Consider the following 22,894-nt stretch of genomic DNA (forward strand, 5'->3'; position numbering starts at 1 on the left):
TCCCCAGTAACATGATTATGCTCTATTTATCACTGGGAAGAGGGAGACTTCTTTTGCATCCCCCAAAGTGAAGGGAAGGAGGAATTTCTATCATCTTATAAAGAAGACCAAGCTCAAAGGGTAGTAGAGACGAGACACAATCATGGCCTCCCCAGCCTCTGTGCCTGGCAGCACCTGGCACATGGTAGACCCTTAGTAAATGCAAACTCCAGATCCACAAAGGAGTCTTGCTCCCAACAGGTTTTACTAAATCTCCTTCCCATGGACTGATCTACAGCAGGGTTTCTTGACCTAGTCACTGCCGGCGGCCAGGGCTACATCATTCTCTGTTGTGGGGCCACCCTGTGCCTTATAGGACGCTTAGCAGCAGCTTGGGCCTCTCCACCCACAAGACGCCAGAAGTCCCTCCCTCCCCTGCTAGTGGTGGCGATCAAAGATATCCCCAGACACCTGCCAGATGTCCCCTGGCAGGAAAAACTGCCCGCAGGTGAGAACCCAGGGTCTAGAGACTCCCCTTTGCTTTATATAAATCGATGAAGATTAAAACACGAAGGAAGGGGCACCTGGGTGGCTCAGTGGGTTGGGCCGCTGCCTTCGGCTCAGGTCATGATCTCGCGTCCCAGGATCGAGTCCCGCATCGGGCTCTCTGCTCGGCAGGGAGCCTGCTTCCTCCTCTATCTCTCTCTGCCTGCCTCTCTGCCTACTTGTGATCTCTCTCTGTCAAATAAATAAATAAAATCTATAAAACAACAACAACAACAACAACAACACGAAGGAAGACACAACAGAGCACCAAAAAGCCCTCTCCTTCTCAACTCCCTCCGCCGAGTGATCACCTCCCCCTCCCCACCTCTGCCTCACCAGCCCTGCTTTCCAGCGGAGGCATGTCTGAACATTTAGAAGCACATGCCCGGCCCCCCACGTGTCCCTGGGGGAGGGCTGTGGACGGCTGCCCCTAGGAGGCCACCAATGCTACCACTGTCTCTGGTCAGTCAAGGAGGCAGGGTGCTGGACTTTATACTCAGCCCACACCTCCAGCCTCCCAGGTAGAGCTCTCCACACCTGACCTTTGGAATTGTCCTGGCTTGGCTGGTCCTATGGGCTGGGCATTGGGATTTGTTCCTCTGCCCCCAAACTGCCAACTCAGCTTTGCAGGGACGAGCTCACGGTGTGTGTCCTCTGCAGACGCCCTGCGACCTATTGTACAGGGTTTCCTCATTCCTGAGCTGGGATCTTCATCTTGAAGCCTTGGCAGAGCATGAAAGGGTCGGGATGGGGCTCTTGGCAGAGGACAGAAGCCTGGTATCAACTGTACAGCCCTGCTCAGATTTTTGGCTTTGCTTCCTCTTTCCTGCTATGGGGTGCTAATGTCACCAGGCACAGGGCGCTTTGTGACTGATGGGGGCAGGGCCTTGATGGGGCCGTGTTGAGGTTAACGGAGGGGCTCTCTGTTTCTGAGAAATCACACCCTTCTTTTTTTCCTTCTATGTAACAGAGGCGCGGCCCCGCCGACTCCTGCAATGGTTATGAGAACAGAACCCGAAGCTGACAGGCTCTTGGGAGTTGGTGCTCAGGCCCTGGCTGTGGATGGGAAACAGCATCCCTGCAAAATGAGAACGAGGAGAGTGCCGGGTTGTCACCTGATCCCGCCTCTCCAGAGTGTCCTTCTGCATCTCTGGTTCGTGGTGGCACAAGGCTCCGTCGGGCAGAGGGCACCCAGCGGAAAATTCCCAGCTCCAGTCACCTTAACGAGAAAGGCATGCTTGCCTCCTGTGTGGCTCGGAGGTTTCCAGGGAGAAAGGGAAGGAGAAAAGCAAGCCCTTCGGTCCCCTGCCTCAGCCCGGACAGCAGCGTGCGTGTGACGGGAGCCGGGAGGAGACACGACTGACCCAGATAGCCCCGATCTGAATGCATAAGCATCAGAAATCTCAGACCAGAGTCAGCCCACCAGTGCCTCAGCTTCCTTCGTGGAAAACGTGTTCCCATTTATGATGCTGACATAGTCAACTTACAAAGATGGATTTGGAATAAAACGCCTGCAAAGCTGTATGCCTCAGATTAAAAAAAAAAAAAAAAAAAGAACTCTGATTCACAACTGTTAGCTTAATGGTAACAAATTCATTTTCTTTGATAGCACTTGCTCTGAAATTGCTGCTGCGGGAAGGAAAAAAAAAACAAGGCCCCCGGCTTTCACTTATTCATTCAACAACCGTTTGGTAAGCATCTGCTCTGTGCTGGTGCTGTTCTAGCTGGGGAGGAAGGGTCATGGATTAGACAGCTCTTGTTTTCACGGGGCTCAGGACAGACCTGTGAGATCGTTTGAGTAGCAGGCTCTGCTGATGGTCGATGGGTTAGTGGGGGGCCCAGGAAAGGCCCCAGAGGGGAAGAACCCCAGCTAAAAGGCACACAGAGGTGAGGAGGACCAGGGAGTGGCAAGGGCAGAGGGCCCTGCTCAGGGACTGGGCTTCCTCCCAGCCCGTGAGGGTAGTTTACAGCAGAAAATGATCAGGTCAGTCATTTTACAAGAAAACCCTTGTGGTGGGGAAGGGGATATTCATTACCTATATAGCGTGCCGGGTAGAAATTTATTTGGAAATGGTTCGCTTCTGCATCGGTTGTTTCCCTTGTTCTCAGGGCCTGGCTGATGACACACAACCAGAACAGCCTAGAAAACTCTTCTCTCCCTTCCCCCGCTCCAGGTGGGTTGCTATGCAGTCTGGATTCTGGAAGCCGAACGATAGGAGGTTGGGGCACAAGGGAGTCCTAGGCAGCACGCTCCCAATTATGCGATTCCCTTGTGGTCTAACTGCTGGGGCAGATGAGGAAGAATTGCACCCGCAGCCCAGGCCCGTGATCCTCTGGGAGGCAGTACTTGAAAGAGAGTGTACAGGGCAGAGCCCTCTGGGGCCCCTTTCTTCCACAGCTGCCAAGAAACCCTGAGACTCCAGGACAGGCAGGGGCAGCTCTGAATGGAAGAGCTGAATCCCAAGTTCCATTAATCTCTGGTGAGATTTTCCTCCAGGGCAGGGCTTCCCCAGGGTGTCACTAGCCTTAGCAATGGGGGACATTAGGGGCCAGATAATTCTCTGGTGGGGGCGGGGGTGCTGTCCTGCCCAATGTGGTATGTTTAGTACTACCATCCTTGGTTGCCGGTACACCCCCAAGTTGTGACAACCAACGATGTCTCCAGACACTGGAAGCATTCTTATGGAGTGAGACTGCCCCCGCATTGAGAACCACTGTTTCCAGAGGATGGTTTTGCATTCTGGTCTTGCTGGACCTCGCAGCAGTGCTCAGTCCAACGGATTACGTGCTTCCTCTTGAACCTTGCGCTCCCTTGGTACACCCTCTTTGTTTTCCTCCAACTCTCTGCTGGGTTCCCCGTAGATTCCTGGGGCCTCCCATTCCTCTTCCTGATCTCCAAATGCTCCCATCCCTTCATGCTCAGACCTGAACCCCATTTCCTGCTTATACTTTATGCTTTCTCCCTCTCATTCATCTCCAGCCCTGTCAGTATCTTCTGTTTTCCAATTCCTACCACATGAGTCATCATCTTAGATCTCTCATCTATGTTCTAGACTTACTTCTACTTGTTTTGGATGTCTCGTTGGCATCACAAAACCCATCCATCTTTCTCATCCCTGTCTATCTGCTGGTCGAGCCATTAAACCTTCAGTCATCCTGATACCTGCTTTTCTCTCGTCTTCATATCCAGGCCCTGACCACTCCCTGTCAGTTCTTTCTTCAAAACATACCTCAAAACCATCTGTTCTCAACCCTCCAGTCCAAGCCACTACACAACGTGAAAAACCAATAATGCAGAAAACTCCAACGACCTCCATGACTTCCTGACGTCCACGCTGCTTCTTTCCAGCCCCTTCTCCATCCAGAACAATCTTTTATAAGCACAAATCAGACTATATGACACTCAGCTTTCGTTTCTGCAAAGGCATGCCACTGCACCTGAATAAGATCTAAGTGTCTTAACATGGCCCCAACCTCCTTGGTGCCGTTCATCCTTTCATTGCTGCTGCCGCCGCCATGTTGGTCTTCCTCCGCTTCCTCATGTGTGTCACACATGTGGTGCCACACATGCTATATTACCTTCACCTGGAGCACTGTCCCCCAGCTCTTTTTATCCTGTGGGCCTCGGTATGTCATTCCTTCTGGAACATCTTTCCTGATCCCATTCTCTTTTTTTTTTTTAAGATTTTTTTTTTTTAAAGTTATTTATTTAACAGAGACAGAGAGCACAAGCAAGGGGAACAGCAGGCAGAGTGGGCAGAGGGAGAAGCAGGCTCCCGGCCAAGCAAGGAGACTGATGTGGGACTCGATCTTAGGACCCCAGGATCATGACCCAAGCTGAAGGCAGCCGTTTAACCAATTGAGCCACCCAGGCAACCTGCGATCCCATGCTCTTAAATTCAGTTTTCCCATCATGCATGCTTCCTTATGGCACTGGTGACTCTCAGGTCCCTCTGTCCTCATGTGATTTTCTATTGTTGGCTCCCTGCCAGACTGGAAGGAGAGGGAAGAAGGGACCCTCAGTTGGCTATTCTATTCATTCCCATGTCACCGTCTTGACACTCAACGAGTATTCAGCAAATACTTATTGGATGAATGACCAGTCACCTCCTGCATCCCTGAAAAGAATACTTGATGACCAAGAAAAATGAAGGACTATGAAGAATGAACTAAGAGCTCCTCGCTTGTCTGTGTACATGAAAAGAAGCTTTCCGGAGCTGGTTCCTGGGAGCACGAAGCACAGGGAGATGAATCAGGCACCCGCTGACTAGAAATGAGACTTGTTGATTTTGCCATTAGTATTCCATATTTATCCTAAGACTTTCCACCAAGTCAGGAGGGAACTCCCTGAGTCCCGGGCAGATCACACCAAAGCAATCCAAGAGGAAGAGCTGAAATTAGTTCAGTGTTCTTCCTGGGAGACCCACGCTCCTAAAGAGGTCAAGATGCCCAGGAAGGACAGCAGCCCCCACGTAGGCTGAAGGAGCCGAGGAAGTGATGGGGCACTGCTCAAGCCATGTGTCACGCTCTGATGCACCATGAGAGCCCTGGTGGACCTGCTATGAAACCACAGAAGTATCTCCTCCATAGAATGAGACAAGGGGAGGCCACGTTTCCCCTCCTCGTCTGCAGGCTCAGTTATGCGGAGCATTTCACTTGGTTTTTCTAAAAATTCATGAGTGCGGTTGGCTGCGGAGCGCGGTGTCAACGGAGGACGTTACGACGCTCAGCCTTTGAGTCAAACCGAGAGTAATTCACATCAGCCTCTCCCAGTCTTTTGAAGAAGGGACAGCAGCTGCACAGCACATGCCTGCAATTAAGCAGCTAAGCATTTGCTAAGACCAGGTTAGAATCCCAAAATGTGGAGGGGAGGGGGCAAGAAAAAAAAAACCCCACAAAACTGAACCACATTGGGAGCCCAGTTGGTAAGAACAGTGGAATTCATTTTCAACAGGTTTATTAATTATGTCTTAAATCAGCCTTAATGAATCCAGGAGAAGAGTGTCAAGGTCCATGTGTTACCGCTCCAGGATGAGTCTGGGGCCCCGAGTCCACACATATTGTGATTGGCTGTCCTGTTGCTAAACAACCCTCATTCAGGGCGGGGATGTCACTTACAAGAGGACGGTCACCCACATCCCACCAGCAGCCGTTCATAAAGTGCTAGTAGGATATCAAGGGTGACTTGTACCAACAGTAAAATAACAAGGTTGGGCTGAGGCAAACCATGGATCGCGGTAGGGTGGGAGCTACAGAAAAAAAAGAGGCTCTTCGGTTTCTTCCCAGCTAAGAATGAAAAAAAGGAGAAAACCCTCTCAAAGGCACTTCCTGTTTTGATAGAAAGTTTCTGTGGCAAGATGAGCTGTTGGGAGTTTCAATATTCACTCAGAGGATGGAGCGAACATTTTCTTTGGGTTACACTTAGAGAAACACATAAAACCCAGCCCTGGCCACCCTCCCCCAACCCTAGACATGGCAGGCGGGGAGGCAGGTCGCACAGGTCCTGGCAAAACAGGAAGTCCGAGATGGCTGCTGCTCGACAGAGGCCCGGATGCTGGATGGTTCAACCTGGTGCATGTTCTGCTGCCCAGAAGGATGGCAGAGCGGGGGAGACAAATGGAATGGAAATGGAGTGGCAGCCAGGGCCCCGAGGAGTAGGAACTTAATTTTGAGACTCGCATTAAATAATCCAGCAAGATGTGAGGCCGAATTGAATCAACACGGAGATGGATGAAAGTCTCCCAGGTTAAGACTCACTTCATAAATATCGGCTGAATGAGCGAGTGACTCTCTCCCATCTGTCATCCCATTTATGGCTTACCTCCGATTCTTTGTAGTAACGTTCTGGAATCTCGTCGCAGGCGATATCAATAAAGCAAACTTCTCTCTCTAGGTCTTTGGCTTCATTGTCAAAAATCTGAAAGAGCAGAGCGACAGATCAAAGGTTAGTATCCTCAAGGTGCCCGCGGTTGGCAGGACCATGGAATAACACCCCGCAGAGCATCTTCACATGGCTTGGTGCTCCGGCGGGTGCTCTCTGCCTGCCTCAGAATGTGCACGGATCATGAAAGGCGTTGATTCATCGCTTACGTTTTGTCACATCAGAGGCAGGTACAATATCCATCACCGCTTGGTGAGGGGCAGAAGGAAAAGTGGTCTGTTTTTAGAAGTCCAAAAGCGGAGAAATAAATCTCTTCCAAAAGTGTCTCCCAAAAAACGAGGTCTGCTGATTGTTGGCAGTGAATCTGAACAGGGGGAGTGGAGAGGCTACAAAGGGTCTGGCTGCCGAGGAGACAACGAGCAGTAATGCAGCCCAAGATTTATGGAAGAGAAATGTGGGTTCTCTTTTTTTTTTCCATTAACATTTTTATATATAACTTCACAAACAACACAGGCTCTTGCAGGAAAGACAGATAAATGGAAAGAAAATAAAGATGGTCCACAACCTCATTACTCAGGAATAAACACACCTATTACTCTTGATCATTTAAGAATATGATTTCCAGGGCACCTGGGTGGCTCAGTGGGTTAAAGCCTCTGCCTTTGGCTCAAGTCATGATCCCAAGGTTCTGGGATCGAGCCCCACATTGGGCTCTCTGCTCAGCGGGGAGCCTACTTCCCTTCCTCTCTCTCTGCCTGCCTCTCTGCTTACTTGTGATCTCTGTCTGTCAAATAAATAAATAAAATCTTAAAAAAAAAAAAAAAAAAAAAAGAACACGATTTCCTTGGGACGTGCCAGACTAAGAAGGTAGAGGTTGGGGAGAAACTGAGGCCGCTTTCTGCCTGACTACTCTAGGTTCCACTGGTCCCAGGATATTTATCACTTGCAAAGAAATATATAAGACAGCCATATACATACATACATAAATATTTTTGGTGGAAATATTAAGTTCTAGTTTTTCCTATTGCCATTTTTCTGAACTACAGGTATGATCCTCCCAGCCCCCCTGAAGGGTGGAAAACAGATTATTTTCAAAACCATTTCATCCTTGGTAGTCATCTTAGCTGTGTCCCTACCGCACTGTTTGGCTAATTCCTGCAGGAGAATCAACCGTGAACACTGATTAAATCTGATTCTTCGGTAGAGAATGAAATATTTTGGAAGCACAGGGTGGTTGATGCTTAAGAACATTCTCTTGACACAAATTCGGTGCCTGTTAATAACATGATCTCCCACAGGACAGCACGTGTCACGCCCTTTACAATGCCACACTCTCCTTGGTCTGATTCTCCACCTGAAACTACTCGTCCTTCCCAAACACTTCCTGAATAATATTTGCGTTGGTATTTACGCTTCAAGTCTGATGCGTTGCCTATTTTCTTCTCAAATGGCCAGAGACTGGACTCTTCAGCCTTGTCCAAGGAGACGGACTGTGCAGTCTCCCCTGAGGGGGGCCACTGCGTTTTCCTTAAAGGGAGAGAAGGACAGGTTCTCGGATCACCTCTGGCTCCTTCCACTGCCACTTGAAGTCAAGTCAATACTCCTAGAGTATTAGGAAGGACAGGTGGATGGCTTTGAAATGAAACAGGGTGACTGCAGGGACACGAGTTCAAGTTTGAGTGGAGAACTAAATCGTAAAATGAAATACTGGGTCTCAGGTTGTTTGCTTGAGTCTCTCTCTCCCCCTCTCCCACCCCCAATCTACCCACTCTTCTCTCTTCCAAGAGAAGAAAGACGTATGCCTCGTTAACAAAACAAAACAAAATGAAACACCTCAGAGGGAAATGAGCTTCGAGAGTAAATTACAAAAGAAGTTGGAGAGATGTGACATTCATTTATTGGTGGTAAAATTTATGGTACTGGAAGAAGGGGAAATAAAGAGGGGTTAAGGAGTTACTGACAGATTGTGTGGCTTTTCCTAATTGAATTCAAGCATTTTTGATCACCTATTATACTGGTTATCATATTATTGCCTCTCTGCTGCCGAGTCACCCGTTAGTCTCTGCTCGGAGCTAACGGACTGGACCCTGGAGGCACTTCTTCACAGCAAGTAGGACATGAAGCCATTACCGAAGGGACCCTGCATGAAGAAGGGGGTTTCTCTTCCTGGTTTTGGACCTTCTCCTGCTGCAGAGTCTCTCAGTGGGGACACTGTGTGGTTCTGTCTCAACTGCAGGCCCTGAGCACATCATGGCCTGGTGGCCTTGCAGCTCTGGCCTTTACTGTGACCTTCCACATGGACCACCATGGGCTTGAGGGTTCACAGTGGCCGTGGCACTCTGACTCTACACACCTGCCCGCCAGTCTCATCTCACCAGCGCCCAGAGGGCTGTTTGCTACTGCCTAGCAACTGAGAACCAGCTCTGGTCCAGGAGACCTAGTCAACTTCTCCAACAACCGGTGGGCTATGACCATAACCTCTCCTGTGAAGTATCTGCCCCAGCCACGGACAGGGCCTTCCCAAGTTTGTTCCTCCTTGTGTCTTCTCCCTCAGCCTTAGGTACCCTTTGGAGTTCTTGTTACTTCTTTATAGTTACTCCTATCAAAGTTGAATAATTCCTTATACTACGCTCTCCCTTATTCAAATTATTGTGTGCTTTTATGCCTCCTGATTGGGCCCTGATGCAGAATGAAGGATTTGCTACAAAGAAAGAAGAGACTAGAAAAGCCAGGGAGAGGAGATACCTCCGCGGAGTCCACAAGTACAACATCATCAGGACCCTGACAGAAAACCAAGCTGAGAAAGTTCTCATTTTTCAGATGAGAAAACCAAGGCTCAAAGACGTAAAGAGTTTTGCCTGAGGTCGCAGGAGAGAGTCAGCAGAGAAGTTCAGCTTCAGGGCAAGTCTCCAGCCTTCACAGCCAGCCTCCTCCTGTGACAAAAAGCTGCCTCTTGGTACCCAACCAGGAAGATAAATACCAGTCAGAAGTGCTTCCTGCTTCTTTCCAGAAAGATGAACTTGGAATCTGGTTCTCTCCCTGCTACTAATAAAATGTATGATCTGAGTCGCTGAGTTGGGGAACTGCCCCCCCAGACCTGGAAACCTTTCTGCTTTGTTGAATAGCAGAAGTAGTAGAGATACTAGTGGGACAATCTACGCAGGGGCCCTTCAGCTCGGATTCTGGTCTCCTTCCTTAACATGACACGTCATTTGCATTGAAGGTGAACTGCCTCTCTGTGACCCATTTCAGGGCAGGGCTCCCAGCACTTGAACAAAGCCACAGAAAAATCACTTTGAGGCTTGAGATTTAAAAATCTCTTCCGGCTTGAGATTATAAGAGTTCTAATTTTCAATAAATAATTAATGTCTCAGTGGTTAAGAGATTTTCGGGAGATGCTCTTAGATGCTCAAGAAGTGCCTATTGAATTAATGGGCGGGATTAGCTTTTACTTTCCAGAGAGGAATCTAGGGCAGGAATAGGACTTACTAATTGATCTCTGGGCAAGAACTCTGCACCTCCTTGCGGTCTCCATATTCTCACCTGAAGATAAAAGGCTTTGCCTACATGGATGGGTACCAGGAAGTTGTGAAACATCCTAGAATTGTACCCCAAATCTGGGGAGGTGTAGTTTTCTGGAGCAAGGGTTCAAGCCCTTTTTCATCTAATTATCCAAGAGATCTGTGGCCCCAGTGAGGTTGTGCTCAAGAGACCCAGATGACCACTACAATTCTTTCCAGTCAATATGTCTGATGTTGAGTGACCGACCTATGGGTCATGCTGGTCACCTGCATCTTGCTTTTTGGCTCGTTCCTTCTCTACGCCTTCACCCCACAGCCAGCTGATCTGGGAGGTGCACAGTGGGGCTGCAGCAGAGAAACAAACAGGGGTGGTGGTCATGACAAAGCATAATCGAAGCCCTTATCCAGGGTGAAACAGTAGAATTTTCATGCTTAGTATAAGGGCATGATCTACAATTAAGCCAACAGTGTTGCTAAGTGAGGCTAAGTCAGGCCCCAGAAAAAAAGAGCAAGAGTAGTTATTCCCCCCATACTCACTGGGGGGCTTCTCCAGCAGCAATGGCAGGAGCTGCCGGAGATCTGGTCAAACCACTGGCTCTTTGAGCTGGAATACGAGATCTGCTGGGACAACTTTATGATGAGGTGCCTCCTGTTGAAACGTCAAGTCAAAACTCCACCAGGACTGCATCTGACACAGGTTCTGTGCACCTTGACCTTCTTGGGAACTCCCTGGGCAGAAGCTGCTCCCATCTGAGATGGGAGTTGGGTTTGGGAGTTAATTGCGGTACTCTCCCTAGGTCCCCTAGAATAATGCTCCCATCTTTGGGACACGTCCACCCATGGATGATCTGCCGTGGATTTCGGTGCCAATCTGGTTGACTCTCCTGACCTCCCCCCATGGCCACGAGAACGCAATAAACAAACTCCTTTTGATATGAACTGAGCAACATGACAAGGAGAAGGCGATCTCCTGAGTAAATATTATCTTAAAGATTCCAAATAAAAAGAGAGTAATCTTCCCTTTTTTGTAAAGCATTAAGAACATTAAGCACGCACCTTTAAGATCTTAATGTACTTTGACCTACTAAGCTTAAGCTTTGAGAATTTATCTCAAGAATCTTAAATAAAGGAAAAGATTTATGCACAAAGATTTTCACCCTGACATTATTTTAATGGCAAGGAAAAAAAGACAGAGAGAAAGGAAGCAAACAGTTTAAATATCCCAGTATGGGAGAACAGCCATGTAAAGTACAATAAATCCATTGGATGCACTACTATGTAGTAGCCACTAACCACTCCATTCTTAAAAATGATTTTCCCAGGAAAGTATACATGGGGGTGGGTGGGATGGAGAAGGGGAGATACCCCATATTTTTTTTAGATTTAAAAAAATTATTTATTTATTTAAAATAAGATTTTATTTATTTATTTGACAGACAGAGATCACAAGTAGGCAGAGAGGCAGGCACAGAGAGAGGAGGAAGCAGGTTCCCCACTGAGCAGAGAGCCTGATGGAGGACTCTATCCCAGGACCCCGGGATCATGACCTGAGCCGAAGGCAGAGGCTTTAACCCACTGAGCTATGCAGGCGCCCCAGATTTTGTTTTTAAGCAATCTCTATAGCCAACACAGGGCTCAAACTTACAACTCCAAGATCAAGAGTTTGCATGATGCACTGACTAAGCCAGACAGGTGCCCTGAGATACCCCATATTCAACATGAGTCATGTGGTCATAGCTCAGAAGGCAAAGGTCCATTGATAAATATGGAATGTTTTTTTTTTTTTAGATTTTATTTATTTATTTGACAGAGAGAAATCACAAGTAGGCAGAGAGGCAGGCAGAGAGAGAGAGAGAGGAGGAAGCAGGCTCCCCGCTGAGCAGAGAGCCCGATGCGGGACTCGATCCCAGGACCCTGAGATCATGACCTGAGCCGAAGGCAGCGGCTTAACCACTGAGCCACCCAGGCGCCCCTGGAATGTGTTTTAACAATGCACTAGATTTCTTCCTTGAACAGGGATGTCCTTCTCAACTATGAAATCTCGCTTGTTACAGTCCAGGGAGGGAGAGCACTGAGTACATTGGCTTTCCAGAAATCTGTAATTCTGAGAATCATGGATTCTATGTCCTTATTCTCTATCATGGTTACTTTTGTGGCCGAGTCAAGCTTATTTATTTATTTATTTATTGTTTCACATTTTTTTTTTAAGGATTTATTTATTTATTTGACAGAGATCACAGAGCAGAGAGCCCGATGTGGGACTCAATCCCAGGACCCTAGGATCATGACCTGAGCAGAAGGCAGAGGCTTTAACCCACTGAGACACCCAGGTGCCCCTATGTATTTATTTTTAAAGTAGGCTCCATGCCCAACATGGGCCTTGAACTCACTGAGCCAGCCAGACACCCTCAAGTTTTGAGGGGCGCCTGGGTGGCTCAGTTGGTTGGATGACTGCCTTCAGCTCAGGTCATGATCCTGGAGTCCCAGGATCGAGTCCCGCATCAGGCTCCCAGCTCCATGGGGAGTCTGCTTCTCCCTCTGACCTTCTCCTTGCTCATGTTCTCTCTCTCAAATAAATAAAAAAAATCTTAAAAAAAAAAAAGATTCACGTTTTGATTGGAATTATCTGTACGTTCAGCACAATTTTTCTGTAAACCTAAAACTCTCTAAAAAAAAATAAAAAAAATATATATCTATATCTATCTATCTATCTATCTATTTATAATTGAAGGGTTAAAAAAGATCCTCACTTAGTAGCTATGTTTATTTATCTTCCTGCCATCTGCCCAAGCTACAAAGGATAAAGGTAGGGGTGAGTGATTAGTAGGGATTGGGAGAAATCTACCAGTCATCCTGCTTTATGCTTCCTATATGATTAAAGGGCAAAAAATCTCAGCTAAGCCACTGTTCTCCTCTAATTTCATTTTGCTGCCCTTGGGAGGTCTCAGGGGAAGGAACTGACCAAGGCACACCAAGGAAGAACAGGTTCATCAAGAAGGAACCTTGGAAGCACAACGACTGTTTTAAGAATACTTTCATTTTAATGCTCTAGATTTGCAAAGTGGCCATTGGTTTGGTGGAGGGCAGGCGATGATGGTCGCTGGGTTAACACATTAGGCATATGGGGCTAGAGTTTGGTTCATGGTTGATCAATGGTTACCTATCAGCAGCAGACCTGGTGGGCAGAGACTGAAATGCACTAATGGATGGGATGAAAAATAGTCCAAGTTATTGACAAGGCAAACCATCATTTTGTTACCCCATCTTTACTGGTATTCTCACCAAGAACATTTTCACATCTACACGGTTCAATGGTGACTGTTCTGTAAATACGTAGGCTCTATGATCTAACCCAAGAGCATGCAACTTGTCTTCCAATGGCCATTAAGACAGAGATTTTAAAAAAAAGGATGATCTCCTTTGGTCTTTTGATTAAACATTTCTCCTCTTCCCACTCCCCCACCTAGAGAGAATACAGAGCTGGGGAAGTTATTTATTCTGTAGGTGCAGTTACTCAAAGACAGTGGTCTGCAAAGAAGAAGGAATTAGACGCGTAGCAATCAAAAAAAAAATCAGCAAACAATTATGAACCTTCTACTGTGTGTTCAACACCAAGACTTCAAACTTCATCCCCTGTTTGAGCACAAGGAGGCTTACAATTATGGACAGAAGACTAGATTGAACGTGCGACTGAATCAATACCATCGTACAAAATGTAATCTGTATGTTCCTAAAGTACTGAGTACTAAAAGGTATGCTTCAGATTAAGAGTATTCCAGTCTAAATTCAGCAAGGAGGAAACTCAGCAATGGCCCATCGTAGCCTGGGCTCAGGACCATTATTTCACCAGCAGGGGTGGTTCAAAAGATTGGCCATTTGGTGTCGTGTGGAAAGGAGCCCCACCATATGCCTGCACGGTGTGGTTCTCAGACACCGGAGCCTGAGGGTTTTTGTCGGGGGGGGGGGGGCAGACCCGCTCCTGACTGGACCTTGGTTTTGGAGCTGAATTAGAGCCCCATCTGGTAATAGGACGGGACATGAACTGCTTTGACTTAATCCTCATTAAATGCTCCATTGGCCATTGGATTTAGGGGATATTAAGGCGGAGCACAGGAAACTCATCTGTCAGGGTTAAGCCAGTTTGTCTTAGCTGCTGGGTAAACTTCAGTGCTTCCCCGGAGAATGCTCCCTGGTGGACAGTATCCTTAGGCTTTCAGTGCAGAATGGAAAACCGTTTTCCCAAAGCCAGTGGGAGCAGCAAAGCAACTGAAGGCAAAGGTTTCCACCCACAAGTGTCTGAGAAAATTCCGTCTTCAATGAGGGGGTAATGACAGCCACATGGAGCTGCTGGAGGGATGGAGGGGGTGAGGGATGGGGCCCGGGCGCTCCAAAGAAGGCCTCTGTGAATTTTGGTGGAATGTTCTCAATGCGCTGTTTTGTTTTCCTGATACGGTCCCCTCTCCTTTGACTGCCAGCTCACTTGCCTTCCAGTGTACTGTGTTTGAGTTTTATTGGGTTTGAGTTTGAGTGTATCGGGCTCTACGTAGACAAAGGGAGAAATGGACTCCGAAGGAATCTTCTCCTTAGAAAGCTGCTTTGGACTTATGTTAGATTTCCAGGTGTTCTAGTTCCCCATCCTTAGAGTGTGTACAAGGTATGGGGCAAAGCTCTCACCGACATGAGCTGGCACCCTGGGGACACCTCCCTGAAGAGAAAGGGTTGAAGGAGTGAGAGGTGAGAAAGTAAACTGGGGAGAATTTTGTTATGACCCAGCAAGTCTACAGCGTCTTAGATGGCACCCGGGGAGCAGGGGAGGACCTGGGTTAGGGGAGGGTAGGATGCGGACAAGTACAGCTCCGGGTGGTGGGAGACAGCCCAGATCAGAGACGGAGACGGGTGGTGGAGTAAGTTGGCTTCTCTTGGTCTACAGGTCTCTGGATAGTAACCAAGGGAAGCTGGCACACACGTGGGGAAGGCCAGGGCTCCCAAGATGGATGGAGAGCTTCTACACTGGGAAGACTACTCCTAACTTGGCAGAAGGATAAGCATGGCAGTGGGGGTCCTTGGGAGGCCAGGAAGCAGGAATATAAAAGAACGCCCCATGGTGAGCCATCTTGAGGGAGCAGATTCCCAAAAGTGGGGCATTCATGGTGTCAGCAACAAACGCTTGCCTATGTCTTACACGAGTCATTGAATAATGTTTCTCTATATTAGTTCAAATTAATTAAACTCCTAAACAGAACTCTCTGCCAAAAAGGCTTCCAAGATAGGTGCTTTGGGAAAGTTCAATGGAATGGTCATCCCCAGAGTGAGCACACAGAAACAACTGGGAAGACTCCCAAATTGCTCGATCTGGCCCCTTCATGGCTGAGCTAGCACAGAAGGCACACCATACCCTCCAGGGTTTTGCTTTTCTTCTCTTTAAAAAAAACAACAACAACAAAACTGTTTCTCAGGAAGTAGTTGTTTTTAATTAGAAGAACCAAGTACAAAGAAGAAATGAGCAACCACTCATAAAGGTTATATGTATCTTACTCCTCTCATCCTTCTAGTATGGGACAGATATGATTTTTAAGAACCAATTTTAGGGGCGCCTGGGTTAAGTATCTGCCGTTGACTCAGGTTGTGGTCTCGGGGTCCTGGGATCAAGCCCTGCACGGAGCTCTCTGCTCAGCAGGGAGCCTGCTTCTCCCTCTGCTTGTCGCTCCTCCTACTTGTGCTTTCTCTCTCTCTCTATCAAACAAATAAATAAATAAATCTTAAAAAAAAAAAACTTAAGACAAAAATCTAGAACCATTTTGTCAATCACAAAAAATAAAGGACAACTCAATACCATAGTAAGGTATGTTGATCCTTGTTTTTTATTTAGAGACCCTGCCCCTGAAACAAACTTTTTTAAAAATGATTTTTTTGCGGGGTGCACAGGTCTATAAATTTTAACACAAGGATCTGGAACCACCACTACAGTTAAGGTACAGAACAGTTTCATTACCTAAAAAACTAATTTATAGTCAGGCACACCCTTTGTAATGCCCCAAACCCCCATATCCACTGATTTGTTCTCCATCCTTATAGTTCTTTTCTTTTTTTTAGAAAAAGATTTTGTTTATTGGATAGAGAGATAGAGGGTGAGCAGGGGAGGGGCAGAGGGGGAGGGACAAGCAAGCAGATTCCTCATGGAGCATGGAGCCCAATAAGGGGCTCGATCTCAGGACCCTGAGATCAGGACCTGAGCTGAAATCAAGAGTAGAATGTTTAACTGACTGAGCCACCCAGATGCAGAAAAGAGGTTTTTTTTCTTTTTAAGAATGTCATACAGGGGGGTGCCTGGGTGGCTCAGTCGGTTAAGCACCCAACTCTTGATTTCAGCTCTGGTAGCGATCTCAGGGTCATGAGTTCAAGCCCCGCATTGGGCTCCACACTGGACACGGAGCCTACTTAAAATAAAAAAAAAAAAAAGGTCATACAGGGGCGTCTGGGTGGCTCAGTGGGTTAAAGCCTCTGCTTTCGGCTCAGGTCATGATCCCAGGGTTCTGGGATCGAGTCCCACATCAGGCTCTGCTCAGCAGGGAGCCTGCTTCCCTCCCTCTCTCTGCCTGCCTCTCTGCCTACTTGTGATCTGTCTGTCAAATAAATAAATAAAATCTTTAAAAAAAAAAAAAGGTCATACAAATAGAATCATACAGATTTTAGCCCAGTGAGACTGGCAGCTGTCCCACACAGAATGCCTTTGAGATTCACCCTGTTGTTATGTAAATCAAGGGTTCACTCCTTTTTCTTGCTAAGTCCTATTCCACAGTGTGGAAGCACCCCAATCTGTTCATCCATTCCCCTGTTTCTAGCGTGGGGCCATGACGAACCGAGCTGCTAAACGCACTTGTGGACAGGCTTTTGTAAGAAGACAAGTTTCCCATTCCCTGGGGTCCATACCCACAAGTGGCCTACAGGGAGGTAAGATGGATATTGATTCTTCTTTATAAGCAGAAGGAGCAATACTCCCGTGGTGGATTGGATAATGTCTTCCTTCAATTCATACCCACCAGGAACCTCAGAATGTGACCTTATTTGGAAACAGAGTCTGTGCCAATCTAATTCGTTACAGATTGCTACGGACTGATATTTGTGATGCCTCCAAATCCCTACGTTGAAACCCAGTGCCCAATGGGATGGTGTTAGGAGATGGTGGGCTTTGGGGAGATGAGGTCATGAGCCCTCATGAATGGCATTAGCGCTCTGCAGAAAAGACCCCACAGAGATCCCGTGAGGATACTGGAAGAAGTTGGCAAATTGTAACTCAGAACCCAACAATGCTGCCACCTTGATCTCGGACCTCCTGCCTCCAGACAGTGAAATAAACTTCTGTTGTTATAGACCTCCTACTCTGTGGAACCAAAATCATCCTGGATTTAGTGTGGCCCCTAAGTCTCATGACCAGTGACTGTCCTCTTGAGAAAGAGACACAGAGAGACACACAAGGAGATCATATAACATCAGGCAGAGTGACACTCTGGAGTGACACTGTTACAAGCCAAGCGATGTCTGGAGCCACTAGAAGCTGGAAGAAGCAAGGAGAGATTCTTTCCCAGAACCTCTGCAAGGAGCACAGCCATGGCCATCACCTTGATTTTGGACTTCTGGCCTCCAGCTCTGAGGGATTACATTTCTGCTGTTTGAAGCCATGCCATTTGTGGTAACTGGTTATGTCTACCCGAGGACACTAATATAAGTCTCTACTTTTTTTTTTTGGCAGGGGAGACCCCCCTTCTTTCTCAAACTCAAGATGAAACTCCCTGGAGTCAACAAAGCTGGCTTTCCAAGAGGCCACACTGCTCTGAATTTCCATGCATGTAGGCAACCAGGCCTTCTTTGTTCGTTATTCAATGTGCACAGTCGGAAGAAAGAGGTTAGAAGATGAAAAGCAAACTTGACCACATGAAGTGTGGACTTCAGGCTGGTGATGAAGATTCTCCCCTAGACAAAACTTTCACTTGTGGGTGAACTTTCACCTCTTTTTGACCAAGCCTCCCCCTTGGGCTCCGTCCTTGGCTGGCTTCATCCATGTTTAGCAAGAATCCTGTCGAGGTACATGTAGGGAGAAATCTCCCACTCTTGCTATCACCCTGGCTCGCCTTCAGCAAGAATCCTCTCAGGTCAAGGGTGTCTGGGTCTGGCTCAGTCAGTTAAGTGACCAGCTCTTGATTTAGGTTTAGGTCATGATCTCAGGGTCAAGGGACAGAGCCCGTGTAGGGCTCCATGCCCAGCGGCGAGTCTGGTTCTCCCTCTCCATTTGCCCCTCCCCCTGCTTGGTTGCTCTTTCTCTCTAAAAAAAAAAAAATCCTGTCAAGTCAGTCAGAATCCCCCTCTATCCACTGACCCTCACCCTGTGCCTCAGCTATCGATCTCCGCTAGTCAGTCCTTCTTGGGCTCAGAGGTGAGCCCACCCCTCTCTCCAATGACAAACACCTGTTGTGTTAGTCTCCCTGAATGAGGCAGGCCTCACCACCTTTAACAAGTGCCACAGATAATTTTTCCTTCAACACTGGCCCATGGAGGAGATTTGTCCTTCTCCTTCCTCCCCCTGCCTCAAAGGTGACAGACAACTCAACAGCGACAGAAACCCAAAAACCGGTGAAGGTGAAAATAAAAAGCTGCTGGTAAGCACACCTGGGGACTGAGGACGACAGAGGAAAGGGTCCCTGGGCGCGGGGCAGGGTGGAGATCTAAGGGGGGAAAGAGCCTAACGAAGTGGAAATGACTCCATAGTGTGACCCCTCTGAGGGGAAGGACACTTCTTTCTAGTCCAGGGTATGTCTAGAAACAGCTCTGGCACAACCTCTGGTGGAGGGTTGGGAACCACTTGGAGCCGTGACCCAGGGAGCGGCGCTGAACCCCAGCTCATCTGGATGAGAGGACAAGGGAAGGAAGAAGGTTCAAGAGACAATAATCAACGTGACACAGGGACCGGTGAGCAAAAAGATTCTGACTGGAAAAACAATGTTCTGATAAGGTACTCCGGGTCATGGCAACTAATTAAGAAAAGGACAGGGAAGAACATTCAAGCAATGCAGAAAAAAAGGTCACAAATGCTCCGACACAATTCATTTGCTAAAAAGGCTTCAGTAGCACAAAAAAAAAAAAAAAAAAAAAAAAAAAAAAAACCGCTTCTAAGTTGCGGTTCCCAGGGCAGCTGGAACAAGGCTCTTTTCATAAACTTGGGCTAATTTCGGCACAGAGCGGCCTCATCTGAATTCTTCCTCTGGGCCACGGCCCCCTTCGGACACCCAGGCTGCCATGAGCTCGGGCCCAGGCCGTGCGCTCGGGCCCAGGCCGTGCGCACGGGCACGCGGGGACACGGGCCCCCGAGGCGCTGGATGGTGTCCCCGCGGGATGATCAATAATGCTTCCTAAAATAAGTCTCAGAAGCGGAGCTTAAAATAGTTGCAATTTCTCCCAGTTCCTTCCTATTTCAGTTCACAGGGTGGTCTCCGGGAACGAGAGCCCATGGTTTTCTCTGAAGCGGCCGCGCGGGCGTCCGGCCTGGAAGCCGTCAGGGGCTCGCTTCGGAGCCTGGCCCTCTGGGACTTGGCACATCAAGGTGACTCTGATCTCCCGCAGCCCCCATCCTTCGCTAAACCTTTTCTGAGCCTCAGCCATGAATCCTCTGCACAAACCGGCAGAGCTCCTGGCAGAGAAAAATGACTAGTACCTGCTTCTCCCTGAGAAGCTACTGGCTGGGCCTTGAGGGAAGGCAGTGAACGGCGGGGACAGATGGCCCGCTGAGGCCTGCGCGCTGGGGCGGCCACGCCGGGGAGGCAGGAGGCTGCGGGAGAGCTGCGAGAGGGCTGCCGGCAGCTTCCCTCCAGAGGCCAGAGACTCTCTGCCTCTTGTTTGCCACACAAGCGTCCTGAGGTACGTCAGGCCCTTGTGTCTCCTTCCAGCTCATTCCTGGCGTGCCTCTCTGGGCAAAACAATGTCATGGGCACCAGCCCAAAACCACTTCAGAATGACGATAGATTGCATCTACTGTCAGAAAAAACAAAATCAAGGAGCAAATGGTTACATTTGCCTGGTACGTTGTGTTTGGTTTGGTTTTCCCTTCTGTGGGATTGGTTCTTAACACCGCTCAAGGCAAAGTTGGGGAACACGGCGAGGCCTCCTGGAGGAACTCTGCTGACCCACCCCAGGCAGCCGAAAGGAAGGTTCCAGAAGGATGGCTCCAGGCATGGATAAGACAGAGGTGGCCCAGCAGATGGGAGTGGATTCGCTTCCCAAGCTCTTCCTGAGGTGCTGTGTGATGAGGCTTGAACCCCCACCGGGGCCTGTTGCTTCTGCGTTCCCCCTGCTGTGGCTTTCCTGCTTTTGACAGGCCAGCTTGGGGGTCAACTTGGGACTGTCCCACTCATAACATAAATGCACCTGTCTTCCCACGGTCAACTGTCTAAAATCATTCCGCTCCCCCCGCTTTCTGCCTCCTTTTCCACACTGTTTATAATACTACAGTGAACACCTGCAATGAAATGCTGGTCTTTGTTTTTTTTTTTTTTTCGAACAATTTTAAGATTTTACTTTTTAGTAATCTCTGCACCCAACCAGAGGCTCGAACCCGCAACGCTGAGATCAAGAGTTACGTGCTCTACAGACCGAGCCAGCCAGGTGCCCCCAAATGTTAATCTTTGATTGCTAATGACCTAACAAATCTTCTCTATATCTCAGACAGTCCTCTTGAATTCCAGACCTTTGGAGACCAACTGATTATTGGACACCAGTCTCTGGCTTTACTCAAAATTAACATACGAAAAACTACATTCATCATCCCCAACCCTACTTCTTGGTTCTAGGGTTTGAGCCTGCTCCTCCTCTTGTGGTCTTTCAATCATCCAGAGTAGAAACTCGGGTGTCGTTCTAAGTTCTTATTTATTTCTCATTCTTGCATCTGCTCAGGCACTGAGTTTTATTAATTCCACTGCTTCTGTATTTCACGAATCCATCTCCTTGACAGACCTTCTATTCTCTATTCAGTTGGATGAAGGCAGGACCTCTAACTTCCTTCCTGTCTTTTCCTTTCCTTTTTTTTTTTTTTAAATATTATTTATTTATTTGACAGACAGAGGTCACAAGTGGGCAGAGGGGCAGGTGAGGGATGGGGAAGCAGGCTCCCTGCTGAGCAGAGAGCCTGATGCGGGGCTCGATCCCAAGACCCTAAGATCATGACCTGAGCCAAAGGCAAAGGTTCAACCCACTGAGTCACCCAGGTGCCCCTTCTTTTCTTTTTTTAAAAATAAGCTCTATTCTCAACGTGGGGCTCAAACTCACAACTCCGAGATCAAGTCACATGCTCTACCAACTGAGCCAGCCAAGAGCCCCCAAATTCCCTTTGAGATTCTGGTTTCCACAATCCATTCAACCATTTGTCCATCCAACCATCCAACCATCCATCATCCTATCTATGTGAAGGGGAGTAGAATATTCCTACTAATTATTTTGAATTAAAGTTACTGGAGAGACAGCTGGTTCAAGGACACTGTGACCTTCCTTTAACCCCTAAAAGCAGGAGATAAATCTCTCATGTGAAGGGTACCTTCCTTGTACGAGGAGGGTAGATGGCATCCTTTCCGCTAGAAATAGGGAATTTAGAGCTGAGAGGCTATATAAACAAACCTTGTTACTTCTTCACTAATTAACTGCTCCAAGCCCAAACCACTTTATCTTGTCACTTCTTCACAAATTTACTGTCTCTTTGTCTAAAAGGTATACAAGCTTCCTGTGCTGGTCACTTCTTGGCGTCCCATATTTTTAGTGTTCCGACACATACGAAATTAATTTCTTTTCTATTAATCCATGTTCTGTCAATTAATTATCAGGTCAGCCAAAGAACTGAGAACTCACAAGAAGGGAAATATTTTCTGCCCCTACATATCTATCCATCCAACCACACATTCACCGTGTTTTCTTCCCAATAGGCTAGAATGGTTTCTTCATCACAGTTCAAGGGTCAAAACATGTGGTTCTAATGCTGGCTCCATGGCTTAGGAACTGATCTGAGAAACTCCTCAGGGCCTCCATTGCATCATCTGGAGATGAGCACTCGGGTGTCCTGTCCCCTGACGGAGCCATCAGAACCAGGTGAGAGAATGGATATGAAGGTGTTTCTCAAGCTCCAAAATGTTGCACAAAATGTATGGAATGAGTACACCTGTGTCCACCTGTCAACTCCCACCCTGTGGACTGTCCTTCCTCTCATCATGGCTCCGCAATGCATGTCTTACCCCACAAAGAGCATCGGGCTTTTCTAATTCACCATTTCAACCTTCCACGCCCTGGTTCTTCCTCCTTATTGTGTCATGAAGGCTCTTCCCCGTCCTTCCTACCTGGCTCATCTGTGATCAACTCATCTTTCGAGGTCATGGCCTCTGCCCAGCCTTTCTGTTACTAAAGCAATGATACATACAGTGAGTAATGAATTCATTTTGGTGGGGAGATGGTGGAGGGGACACACTTGGTTATGGTTCAATTCTTGGCCTTCCAGAGAACCCAACACATAGGTCCCTGATGAAATTCCCAGGGGAACACGACCTGGACTGCGGTACTGTGTCTCAGCTGTTGCTATTTTGTTAAATTAGAACTCATAAATCATTAACGCTCAAGGAAGCGTTGAACAACCATCTTTCATCTCCAGGCCTTTGACGTCTCTTCAACTGAAGTCGAATCTAAGAAGTGGCAACAGGCACACTGTGATTTTTGTTTTAAAAGCTCCTTATCTATCAAACTGGAGGACGCAGAGCAAATGTCCTGGTTGTGTTAGTCTGGAGAGCTGATGGCCATGGAAGATGAAATCAACTTGACAGGTGACAGCAAAAGTTTTTCAATTCACTGAACTCTGCAAATCGGGACTTGCAGCATCTCAATGGCCCCAGTAAAAAGGTGGTCCCTGCCTAGTTCCCACAGCGTGCGCCTGTGCCAGGAGCAC

General features: G+C 47.8%; 1 protein-coding gene across 3 annotated transcripts in view; it reads right to left on the reverse strand.

The window, feature by feature from the left end:
• The window catches only part of PITPNC1 (phosphatidylinositol transfer protein cytoplasmic 1), a 255,033-nt gene that overhangs the window by 42,418 nt on the left and 189,721 nt on the right, over positions 1 to 22,894 (reverse strand). For all 3 annotated transcript variants that reach the window (XM_004749126.3, XM_004749128.3, XM_004749129.3), the window contains exon 6: positions 6,347 to 6,442. In XM_004749126.3, the coding sequence (XP_004749183.1) occupies positions 6,347 to 6,442 (96 nt within the window). The remainder of the gene's footprint in view (positions 1 to 6,346; positions 6,443 to 22,894) is intronic.

This window comes from Mustela putorius, unplaced genomic scaffold (genome assembly GCF_011764305.1).
Source record: "Mustela putorius furo isolate JIRA1106 unplaced genomic scaffold, ASM1176430v1.1 tig00000487_pilon_pilon_pilon, whole genome shotgun sequence".
NCBI classification, from domain to species: Eukaryota; Metazoa; Chordata; class Mammalia; order Carnivora; family Mustelidae; genus Mustela; species Mustela putorius.